Source organism: Hyla sarda, chromosome 7 (assembly GCF_029499605.1).
Source record: "Hyla sarda isolate aHylSar1 chromosome 7, aHylSar1.hap1, whole genome shotgun sequence".
Taxonomy (NCBI): domain Eukaryota; kingdom Metazoa; phylum Chordata; class Amphibia; order Anura; family Hylidae; genus Hyla; species Hyla sarda.
This window is the reverse complement of record NC_079195.1, coordinates 178488642-178501438: the sequence shown is the minus strand read 5'-3', so window position 1 is coordinate 178501438 and position 12797 is coordinate 178488642. Positions and strand designations below refer to the sequence as shown.

Sequence of the window (12797 nt, the reverse complement as noted above, 5' to 3'; positions counted from 1 at the left end):
GGGGTCTATCTATTGGCAGTTTTGCAACAGCTGGAGGCACCCTGTTTGGGAAACACTTCATGTTACATAGTGGCAGGATATAAGTGGCATCAAACACTTCAGTACAGATACAGCCTCTGCCCTCTATAAAAGTAAACATTATTGCAGCCACAGCATCATTAGAAGGAGTCATGGACTCTCCTCCTGCAGTGGGTCCAGGGGGTCGGAACCACGAGCGCAAGACGCGGCGGAAGAATAATTAGTGGGCACACGCAGCCAGTGAAACGCATGAATGGGGGGCGCGACACACAGACCGGAAGTGGCCATGGAACTTCCTTTGGTGGGGAGTTAGAAGAGAAGCGGCTGATGCTCGTCCTCAGTGGTAGTGAACGCAGGTGAATGGCCCGGGCATCTTCCAGAAATTGTACTATACGAGCATGTCTCCCCTGTATGCTAGGTCACGTGATGGAGGCTGCCACAGGATGTTATTTTATACAGTTACCATGTCATAACCGCCCGCATCCGCTAGGGGGCGCTGTAGTTATTGCTCCACCACAATGGGCCAATGAACAGTGACAAGTTAGGAGGTGAAACCATGAACAAGAGCTATACTAAACCAAAGAGCTGACAGTTTATTAGGAAACAGTATAAACTGATAGACGCCATGTGGATATTAAACATGATTTGTGTTTTATTCCCATATATGATGGACAGGAGGGCAAAGTGCGAAACCCTAAGTCATCGGGACCTTGTACAGGACAGTTCTGAATAAGGCATCAAGGATGGAGGAGGATAGTGTAACTGAGAGGGTGCTGCGCCTCACCCTGGAGATCATCTACCTGCTGACCGGAGAGGTAAGGGATTCTGGGAAATACATCACGTGACATCGTCATACTAATGCCACTGGGCAGCAATTGACATCTCTTGCACAGTTTGCCAATTGCGGCTGTGATGTAATGTACATCATCTATGTCAGTGGTCTCCAAACTGTGGATCTCCAGAAGTTGCAAAACTAACACTTCCAGCATGCCCGGACAGCCGTTGGCTGTCCGGGCATGCTGGGAGTTGTAGTTTTGCAACATCTGGAGGTCCACAGTTTGAAGACCACTGCTGATGCTGTTGTGTCTAGGCATAACCAATCATAAATGCTACAATTGTATGTACCTAATAGTGTCTCATCAGAAGATAAAATACTTGATATGACAACATTATCCAAAAATTCATTGAAACATATAAATAGATCTTCATTAGAAAACTTGGTACCCAGAGCGAGGTATTTACACGAGCAGCAGGTGTAATTGTATTAAAGGCTGCCCATTGGTTAAAGGGGTACTCTGGTGGGAAACTTTTTTTTTTTTTTAATCATCTGGTGCCAGAAAGTTAAACAGATTTGTAAATTGTGCAAAGATAAGGTAATAAGACGGCACTCACCACAGTCGTGACTTCATATCCTTTATTCGGGGATAGCAGGGAATAGAGGTGCGGTATCAGGCAGGTATCATGGCAAGGACACCGGGGACCTCCACACTGAGGTCCCCGGCATCCTTGCCATGATACCTGCCTGACACCGCACCTCTGTTACCTGCTATTCCCAAATAAAGGATATGAAGTCATAACCGTGGTGAGTGCCATCTTATTACCTTATCTTTGCATATTTGGATTGTCTACCTCTCTGAAAAGATTGAGCACCACCTGGTCCATTGTTATTCACCTGCCGTGATATTGCACATTCCCGGATTATCAGCAGTGCCGGTCTCTTCCTCATAAAATTCAGATTTGTAAATTACTTCTATTAAAAAATCTTAATTACTTCTATTAAATAATCTTAATGTGAGTCATTTACAAATCTTTTAAACTTTCTGGCACCAGTTGAGTAAAAAAAAAAAAAGTTTTCCACTGGAGTACCCCTTTAATTCATTAGGATACATTCACATGTACGCAGAATTGATGCGCAGGATTTTCTGCTGCAGATTTCAATGTAAACCAAATGACTGAGCACAGATTCTAATCTGCAGTTATAAATCCTGCGCATCAAATCTGCGCCGGATCCTGTATGTGTGTGAACCTACTCTTAACCAGTAAATAGCATTGGTGTCCACATCCTTATGAGCCCAGATAGCAATGGTCACATAATTTACCTATGCTATCACCCACCCTTCTGTACCAGTGCTGAACAATGACACATGCATATACAGGAGATTCTGCTCCCTATATGCTCACATGTGCCAAGTACAAACAGCCATTGTTTGGTGCTGGGTCAGATGGGAAGGCAGTCACATGGGTAAATCATGTGTCAGGTGCCATGTTGGGGCCTTTGGACAGGAGCACCAGTGTTGATAACTGGCTATTAACCTAATCAGTGGACAGCATGGGACCTTAAAGGGGTTGTTCCACCTAGTTACTTCCTGCTTTTCTGGCTCCTCCAGCCTGTTTGCAGTGGGGAAGTTAAAGGGGTAGTCCAGTGGTGAAAAACGTATCCCCTATCCTAAGGAAAGGGGATAGGTTTGAGATCGAGGGGGGTCCGACCGCTGGGGCCCCCTGCGATCTCTCTGTAGCGGCGGCCGACACGCCCCCTCAATACATCTCCATGGCAGAGCCGGAGATTGCCGAAGGCAGCGCTTCGGCTCTGCCATAGAGTTGTATTGAGGGGGCGTGTTGGCCGCCGCTTCGTGCGGAGGTCGACACGCCCCCTTCCCGCGGGCTGTTGGGGCTTCGTACAGGAGATCGCAGGGGGCCCCAGCGGTCGGACCCCACAGAATCTCAAACTTATCCCCTATCGTTAGGATAGGGGATAAGTTGTTCACCACTGGGTCACCACTGGACTACTCCTTTAAGTGTAATTGACTTTAATGGGAGTTACGGACACTGCTTAGGGCCACGAGCCAGGCTCACTGAGTTATGTAAACGGAGTAGCCCGCAGGGCTACGCCACTTGCACAACTCCCATTAAAGTCAATAGGAGTTACACAAATTGCATAACATGCTTTGGCTACTTTTGGCTTTCCCAACCACCTCGCTGGAGGAGTTGGAAAAGCAGAAAGTAGCAAGGTGGGAAATATTCCGGCCAGAGATACAGAGGAAGTCTGATCAGTCAGCAATAGGACTCTGCTTCACTGGAATCTCCAAGCAGAATTCCTAAAATGGAATTCCAATTGGAAATTCCCAAGTGTGAACCTAGCCTTAATGCATTATGAGTATGGAAGCCTCCGGACTCTTCCCTTGACAGCAGATGAGCAGGGTTGGGCATATTGGATTTCAATGCCCTGGCTGAGTGTGCATCAGTAGAGATAGCTGTCAATGAATATATGGATAGTTTTAGGGACAGTTCGGATGGAAAGCTGTATACACTTATGAGCCCTATCCAAAGAAAAGAGGATAAGCTTCAGATCACGGGGTTCTGACCGTTGGGACAAACCCCCCCCCCCCCCACCCCCCCCCCCCCCCCCCCCCCCCCAAAATCTCTCCTGCACAGCATTCCTAAGGAAGGGGGCATGCCGAACCCTGCAGGAAGCCGCGGCCTACAAGCCCCCTCCATATATCTCTATGAGATCGACACACCCTCCTACTGGGGACTGCCACCGTGCCATGCAGGAGATCGCGACGGTCCCAGCAATCGGACCCCACGCGATCTGACACAACCCCTATCCTTTGGATTCGGGATAAGTTTAATTCCACTGGAGTACTCCTTAAACTTTAAAAAGAGTACTGTCACTAGGTTTATGCTGTGTTATCTGAGGGCATATACTAGTGACAGATGTATCACATACTGTGCAGCTGCGCTTCTCCCTTTGCCACTGATTGACAGCTGTCCACCTACACATAGTAGGCGTGTTTCCCAACCAATGTGCCTCCAGCTGTTGCAAAAAAAACTACAACAGGTGGAGACACCCTGGTTGGGAACCACTGGTATAGACAGACAGACAGCTTCCAATCAGTAGCCAGTGGGCAGAGAGAGAAAGAGAGAGGTCTTCATACATGACCTTTGAGCACCACCAAGTGCGCACATGATGAAGAATAGTGTGAGGTGGTTATTGTCCTTGACACTCATGAGGATTCCTGGAGAGCAGCTGAAAAAAAAAAGATATAAGCATTAAATTGTTCTGTCCGTGGTCTCAGGGCAGCATTAACCTAGTGATCAAGTCTCTTTAATTTGCATGAAAAAAAACACTTTGTGTATACACACATGAGCTCTGCTTGATCCTTCATTCTCTTGAGATAAACTGGTGCCAGAGGATTCTGGCAGCTATGTATTCCCCTTTCCCCACACACTGTCATTTTTATTCTCTTGTTCAGTAGTTCATTTGTTTTACTATGCAATATGTTATTTTGTCTGTGTATGCGCCCTATGTATTGAAAATTGCTGCAGAATTGTCATCATCAACATTTCTCCACTATATATCTAGCTGATTGGTCGGGGTCTGACTGCTGGGACCCGCACTTATCCTGAGAATGATGTGGGTGAGGTTATCTGCTGCTTATGTCTATCTTTCATTTCCAGAATTAGTGTTCCATTAATACAATAGTGATATGATTACTGAGGTGAGGGGTATCAAAAATTATATCTCATGGCATCGCAAGTGACCTTTATATTTGTGTCTTAGGACTATGGACCTGTAAAGAAATCCAGTGACTCCATGATGGCCAAGAGACATTCCTGTTTATCAAGAGGGTGGAGCAGGAGCCGGATCACAGAGCCTCCACCTCACTCACGAACGTATAATGGAAACCAGGAGAAGACCATTCTGGAACTTACCAACAAGATAATTGAGCTGATGTCTGGAGAGGTGAGCACTGCTGGGAATGCTGGGACATTATACTGGTAAACCAAAATGGTGTCTGATAAATTGTATGTATCAGGTTCCTGTACGATGTGAGGATATCACAGTCTATTTCTCCATGGAGGAGTGGGAGTATATAGAAGGACACAAGGATCTGTACAGAGATGTTATGGAAACTCAACAGCCTGTCAAATCACTTGGTAAGGAGAGAAGATTTTTAGTTTCTAAATTAAATGTAATGTGCTTAAAGGGGTACTCCGGTGAAAAACTTTTATTTATTTATTTTTTTTAAATCAACTGGTGCCAGAAAGTTAAACAGATTTGTAAATGACTTCTATTAAAAAAAAAAATCTTAATCCTTCCTGTACTTATTAGCTGCTGAATACTACAGTGGAAATTCTTTTCCGTTTGAAACACAGAGCTGTCTGCTGACATCATGAGCACAGTGCTCTCTGCTGACATCTCTGTCCATTTTAGGAACTGTCCAGAACAGCATATGTTTGCTATGGGGATTTCCTTTTACGCTGGCAGTTCCTAAAGTGGACAGAGATGTCAGCAGAGTGCTCTGTGTTTCAAGCGGAAAAGAATTTCTACTGTAGTATTCTGCAGCTAATAAGTACAGGAAGGATTAAGATTTTTTTTTTAATAGAAGTAATTTACAAATCTGTTTAACTTTCTGGCACCAGTTGATTTTGAAAAAAAAAAAAAAAGTTTTTCACCGGAGTACCCCTTTAAGAATGGCCTAGAACAGTGGTCTTCAACCTGCGGACCTCCAGATGTTTCAAAACTACAACTCCCAGCATGCCCGGACAGCTAAATTAAATGTAATGTGCTTAAGAATGGCCTAGAACAGTGGTCTTCAACCTGCGGACCTCCAGATGTTGCAATACTACAACTCCCAGCATGCCCGGACAGCCGTTGACTGTCCGGGCATGCTGGGAATTGTAGTTTTGCAACATCTGGAGGTCCGCAGGTTGAAGACCACTGGCCTAGAAGTCTCTTCTTATCACTATGACACTCCTCTCACAGAGAAATCTTATAAGCTTAGTATGTTGCTTTCCCACAGGTCTCACTGAAGTCACAAAAAAATCTCGAGCACCCCAAATCCATGTTTCATCACTGGATTGTGTGAACGATGGTCCCAATGTTTTAAATCTTCAGACTTCAGATATGGGAAACGTTACTGAGATACCTCATCCATGTGAAGAAGTGCATTTTAGCGACCGTGACCTATATAAAAAATCGAATAGAAGAGAGCACTTTATAACACATCATATTGGAAAGGAACTGTGTGAAAACAATGTTCTCAAAGAATCCGAGATATATATACCGATACCTCACAAACAGTATCCCACTTCCTATATTAAGGTAGAAACCTTTCCCTTTGAGGAAGAAGATCCAGAACCTACCACAGTTTATACTATAACAGATTCAGCAGACGAATATGAATCCATTCAAATTAAGGAGGAGCCTGTGTCATGTGATGAAGATAATTTTTCAGACACCAATATGTATTCAGCCATAAATCATAGGCCGCAGTTTCCATCTTCTCATATTGAGGTGGATCGACTTTCATTTGAAGAGGTAATTTTGGACGACCCAGACATGAGTACATCTGGTCACATTCAGCAAGATCTGTCTCCTCACATGGAGGAAGAAACAATGTTATGTGATGAAAATCTTGCAGAATTTTATTTGGGAGTAAACCATATAAAAGAAAATGGTCAAATGTATCCATCCAAACCTAGACCGTTCATGTGCTTTCAGTGTGGGAAATGCTTCACACGCAAGTCACAGCTCCACAGACATCAGATGATCCATACTGGCGTGAGACCATACTCATGTTCAGAATGTGGGAAACGCTTTTTCCGCAACTCACACCTTCTTATACATCAAAGAACGCACACAGGAGAAAGGCCATATTCCTGCTCTGAATGCGGAAAACGGTTCACCACCAATTCAAATCTTACTATCCATAAAAGGATTCACACAGGCGAAAATTTATATTACTGCCCTGAATGTCACAAATGTTTTACAAATCACTCTAATCTTGCGATTCACCTAAGGATCCACACAGGGGAGAAACCATATATGTGCTCAGAATGTGGCAAATGTTTTACAACCAAATCAAATCTCGTTCTGCACCAGAAGATTCACACAGGCGCCCGACTGTATCACTGTTCTGAGTGCGAGAAAAGTTTTACCACCAGTGCAAACCTAGTCCTTCACCAGAGAATTCACACAGGAGAAAAACCTTACACTTGCACAGACTGTGGAAAAACTTTCACAATAAACTCCCATCTTGTTCGACATCAGAGAGTCCACACAGGAGAAAAGCCCTACATATGCCCGGAATGTGATAAATGTTTTATAAGCAATTATGAACTTAAAAGACATCAGCGAACTCACTATGAAGAGAGAGCGTATTCCAACATTCTTGGTGAGGAATACATAAATGATCCAACAGATCCCACCAAGGATTGGAGGGTTTCCTTATCAGAGAGATCATATTATTGTAGTGAATGCGGTAAAGGTTTTGCCACCAACTCAAATCTTGTCCAGCACAGGAGGATACACAGGACTGAAAGACCATATTCTTGTTCTCAGTGCGGTAAAACTTTTACGTGTAAGTCATATCTCCATAGGCATCTAAAAATTCACACAGGGGAGAGACCGTATTCTTGTGCTATATGTAGAAAGAGTTTCTCCCGAAACTCCCATCTCAAAAGGCATCAGAAATGTCATACAAGAAAGAAAGCCTTCCCTTGCCTGGACTGTGGGAAATATTTCAGTTCTCAGGCACGTCTTGCTCAGCACAGTCATATTCATGCAACTGAAAATCCTCAATCTTCTGAACATGAAGAAGTTTATATTATATGAATCTAGGATTTGTACATTACATGTCACTTTAGTGTTAAAGATAAGCTTTATCTTTATTAGGTTGCAGATTATGATCTGTCAAAAAATATCTTGAAGTGAATATAAGAGACGTTTTATGGCTGATCTGAACTAATGTTACTGTAGAAACTCAGTATTTTAAAGGATACCTTGTAGTGTTATCCTAGGTTTTTAGTAGAGATGAGCGAACTTACAGTAAATTCGATTCGTCACGAACTTCTCGGCTCGGCAGTTGATGACTTTTCCTGCATAAATTAGTTCAGCTTTCAGGTGCTCCCGTGGGCTGGAAAAGGTGGATACAGTCCTAGGAAACTCTTTCCTAGGACTGTATCCACCTTTTCCAGCCCACCGGAGCACCTGAAGGCTGAACTAATTTACACAGGATAAGCCATCAACTGCCGAGCCGAGAAGTTCGTGACGAATCAAATTTACTGCAAGTTCGCTCATCTCTAGTTTTTAGCATCAACACAGTTTGTTGGGTGAAATACCCTTTTGTCATTGAAAGTTTTTGGTTTTCTGGACTTTAAATTGTATGGCCTCTCCATCAGAGAAGACCTTTTATATTTAATTGGTTTGGCTTGAGCATCCAAGATTCCTGAAGATCAGCCTACAGCTTATTAATTGTCTACTCAGACAGGTGCTTAAAGTTTTATGAAAATTCATAAAGCAAGTAAGTATTGGTATTTACTGTTGGCCACCAGATGTCGGCACAATATGGATATACCCTACAGTAGAAGGGGTTATGATAGAACGACAGGTTTGTTCGCTTTTTTTTTATTGCCTGAGACTAGATAGGCAGCTGTTACACTTACATTAGAGGATTGCATTTTTATGAACGATTTCCCATATTAGGTAAAAAACAGAAAAACAATTACTACATCAGATCTCAAGATATCTTATGTGGAATTAATACAAATGCTAGTCAGTGTGATCTGGAACTAAACGTTGTTCATTTGGACACTGTTGAGGCCTCAGCATTGCATTTGGCTGCAGTTTGCTTGACTATGCACCACTTGTTTGTCGGAATGGTTCTTGATATTCTTCTGTGACCCCCTTACTCTTGTACCTCATTGCATGAGAAAAATCCCACATGGTAGGCACATTACTTGTCCAACAAGTTTAGCATTTCCCATTTGATTGTGGGTTTATCCTGACTGTAATCCATGGATGAGTTGCTCACTTAAAGGGGTACTCCGCAGCACAGCGTTTTGTAACAAACTGTTCCGAACGCTGGAGCCGGGAGCTTGTGACATCATAGCCCCGCCCCCTCATTACATCGCGCCCCACCCCCTCAATGCAAGTCTATGGGAGGGGGCGTGACTGATGTCACGCCCCCTCCCATAGACTTGCATTGAGGGGGCGGGCCGTGACATCATGGGGCGGGGCTATGACATCACGCGCTCCCAACTCCAGCATTCGGAACTGTTTGTTCCAAATGCTGAACAGCAGAGTACCCCTTTTAAAAGGGGTATTCCGGTCAAAAACTATCTTTTTTCATATCAACTGGCTCCAGAAAGTTAAACAGATTTGTAAAGTACTTCTATTTAAAAATCTTAATCCTTCCAGTATTTATCAGCTGCTGAAGTTGAGTTATTTTCTGTCTGACAACAGTGCTCTCTGCTGACACCTCTGTCTGTCTCAGGAACTGTCCAGAGCGGGATAGGTTTGTTATGGGGATTTGCTCCTACTTTGGACAGTTCCTGAGACAGACAGGTGTCAGCAGAGAGCACTGTGGTCAGAGAGAAAAGAACAACTCACCTTCAGCAGCTAAGTACTGGTAGGATTAAGATTTTTTAATAGAAGTAATTTACAAATCTGTTTAACTTTCTGGAGAAAGTTGATAAGAAAAAAAATAGTTTTTCACTGGAGTACCCCTTTTAATTTTATGCAGCACTTCAAAGTCATATGTCTGGGAAAAGGCAGGTTAATATAATAAGTTTCAGATTCAGTGTATTCCATATGAATAAGTGGATGGGGAAAAATATTTTTAACTTGTAAATAAGTTGTGGATGTCAAAATATTTTTCGGCACCAGTGCACTCTACTTCTTCCCCATTGTTTGATTTTGTGCGTTAAGAACAATGAGGGAGATTTATCAAAACCTGTGCAGAGGAAAACTTGCCCAGTTGCCCATAGCAACCAATCAGCTTGCTGCTTTCATTTTTATGAAGGCCTGTGAAAAATGAAAGAAGCGATCTGATTGGTTGCTATGGGCAACTGGGCAAGTTTTTCTCTGCATAGGTTTTGATAAATCTCCCCCCATTTTTATCCATATTCACATGTAACATAATAATGTATATGTTAACATACTAGAACGTGGATCACTCCACACACATTCTAACAGACAAAGAACATCGTAGTGAATATATATACATGTTTCCCAATGTGTCTGTAGTTGCAAAACATAATTTCAGTGACTTTATATTTTACGTCATAGTAGTCAGAAAGTACTACATATCATTTATTTTTTTTTTTTCTAATACAGTGGTCCCTCAACACACAATATTAATTGGTTTTGGGACAGCCATTGTACAGTGATCCCTCAACTTACAATGGCCTCAACATACAATAGTTTCAACATACAATGGTCTTTTCTGGACCATTGTAACTTGAAACCAGACTCAACATACAATGTACAGACAGTCCAGATCTGTGATACGTGTCACAACTGGAGGAACCGACCAATCAGAATGGGCATTTTACGGACGTGCGCCACATTTATCATTCTCACCTCGCTTGTTGAAACCATCGTATGTTGAGGGATCCGTGCAATGTAAAGTATAGGACAGTGGTCTACAACCTGCGGACCTCCAGATGCATGAAAACGGTGTTGGGAACACGCTGGCTAGTGGAATACCCCTTTAAGGCTATATGTACATACACAGTTTCTTATGCTATAGCCCCAAAAAAAGGTCTGCTTGTGACTGGGATGCAAAAAATCCTGAATGCTAAAAATGGCTTGGTAAAATACAGCCGTATTTAGGCACATAAATGTCTCAAAAGTGCCTTGCACTTAATTTACAGCAATAATTGCTTTGGCCCTAAAACGGTTTGGGCACTAATGTATGTTTTCCCTATTCCTCTTCCTTATACTGTTGTGTTTTGTTCTTTAAATTTTTTTTTGCCATTTAAGGTCTCAAAAAACTGTGCACATAGCCTATGACTGTAAAAATACATTACCAAAAATGTACCACCTCCTTGCTCATGGCCAGAAAAAAGCCTTAATGGCTGCCTATATTTTAGATCATGAATCTTTAATGATGTACCGTATTTATCGGGGTATACCACGCACCGGCCTATTACACGCACCCTCATTTTACCAAGGATATTTGGGTAAAAAAAGTTTTTTACCCAAATATCCATGGTAAAATGAGGGTGCGTGTGTGCGCGTGTATACCCCGATACACCCCCAGGAAAGGCAGCGGGAGAAAGGCCGTCGCTGCCCGCTTCTCTCCCCCTGCCTTTCCTGGGGTCTAGAGCCCTGCTGCCGGCCCTTCTCCCCCCTGGCTATCGGCGCCGGCAATGGGGCGCCGGCACCGATAGTCAGGGGGACAGAACGGGCAGCGGCGCCGATAGCCAGGGGGAGAGAAGGGTCGGCAGCAGGGCTCTAGACCCCAGGAAAGGCAGGGGGAGAGAAGCGGGCAGCGACAGCCTCTCTCCCCCTGCCTTTCCTGGGGGTGTATCGGCGTATAACACGCACATAGACTTTAGGCTAAAAATTTTAGCCTAAAAAGTGTGTGTTATACGCCGATAGATACGGTACTCCGCTAGAAGAAAAAAAAAGGTTTTAAATCAACTGGTGGCAGAAAATTAAACAGATTTGTAAATTACTTCTATTAAAAAAAATCTTAATCCTTCCATTACTTATTAGCTGCTGAATACTACAGAGGAAATTCTTTTCTTTTTGGAACACAGAGCTCTCTGCTGAATCACGAGCACAGTGCTCTGTGCTGACATCTCTGTCCATTTTAAGAACTGTCCAGAGTAGGAGAAAATCCCCATAGCAAACATATGCTGCTCTGGACAGTTCCTAAAATGGACAGAGATGTCAGCAGAGAGCACTGTGCTCATGATGTCAGCAGAGAGCTCTGTGTTCCAAAAAGAAAACCATTTCCTCTGTAGTATTCAGCAGATAAGTAGTACTGGAAGGATTAAGATTTTTTAATAGAAGTAATTTACAAATCTGTTTTCTGGCATCAGTTGATTTAAAGAAAAACATTTTTTTTGACCGCAGTGCCCCTTTAAACAGTATTGGCCTAGCCAGGTGATTTTTCAGATTTTACCTTACCATGGTCTCTGGCTTCTTGGTTCTAGCTGAATGGCAAAGAAAGGACATTAAAACCTTTCTTCCAGTTATTTTTTGTCATCTCTGCTGTGATCTACATTGCGTGTGCCAAATTTAGCAAAAAAAACCCCCGCTTTTTGCAGTTTCCACTAGAATTCTGAAACTGAAAGGGGCATGGCTAAGAAGTCTTAACATCCAAATTAGCATTTTGTGGCTGTTGTGTAAAATATTAGTGTAATGAATGCCAGGAATGAGGTGCCATCAGGAAATTGTCTGCCACATTACCCAATATTTATTTTGAGTGTGCTACACCTGTAAAATTTGGCTCAGTTTCCACCTTTAGGGTGCGTTCACACGCTAGTAGCTAGCAGCGAGTTTCCCGCTGCGAGTTACGCTACCATTGATTTAAATGGGTCCGTGGACAGTCCGCAAATCTGACACTATTGCGGACTGTCTGTGGACCCATTCAAATCAGTGGCAGTGTAACGCGCAGCACTTTTTGCGTGTTGTGTGTCACGATTGTTGGGATGTGCTAGCCCTTCTGGGTGTCCCTCCTTGCGGTCTAGGGGAGGTGTGTGTGGCCATTAGGTTCCGCACCTCCCTGCAAAAACCCTGGATACCGACCGTTATCGGCTCTGCGGGCAGATAACTTGGCTAATGCAGAGGGGGATGTCGGGAGCATTTGTGGTCCCTTAGTAGCTTTGGTGAAAAGGGACATCCAACCTGGAACCTCGCAGGTATCTTTTGGGCCGGAGGTGAAGGGTAAGGTTTGTTGGGGGGCCTCTCTCCTATCGGAGAAGGGCTTGCGATAGACCGCATCCTTTGTGCACTTCTTTTTTTTTAGTTTAACACGTTTGCA

The 12797-nt window shown here is 43.5% G+C and overlaps 1 protein-coding gene across 2 annotated transcripts; it reads left to right on the top strand.

Annotated features, from left to right (window-relative positions):
* The first annotated feature begins 232 nt into the window (after positions 1–232).
* On the top strand, positions 233–7894 carry LOC130282787 (zinc finger protein 345-like). 2 transcript variants are annotated; one of them, XM_056531513.1, is made up of 5 exons: positions 233–374; positions 694–833; positions 4580–4762; positions 4836–4956; positions 5823–7894. In XM_056531513.1, exons 2-5 carry the CDS (start codon positions 762–764, stop codon positions 7634–7636), a joined length of 2190 nt encoding a protein of 729 aa, XP_056387488.1. In that variant the 5' UTR covers positions 233–374; positions 694–761; the 3' UTR covers positions 7637–7894. The 2 variants fall into 2 exon arrangements, with proteins under 2 accessions (XP_056387488.1, XP_056387489.1); XM_056531514.1 differs by lacking the exon at positions 233–374 and adding an exon at positions 383–566.
* Positions 7895–12797: the final 4903 nt, after the last annotated feature.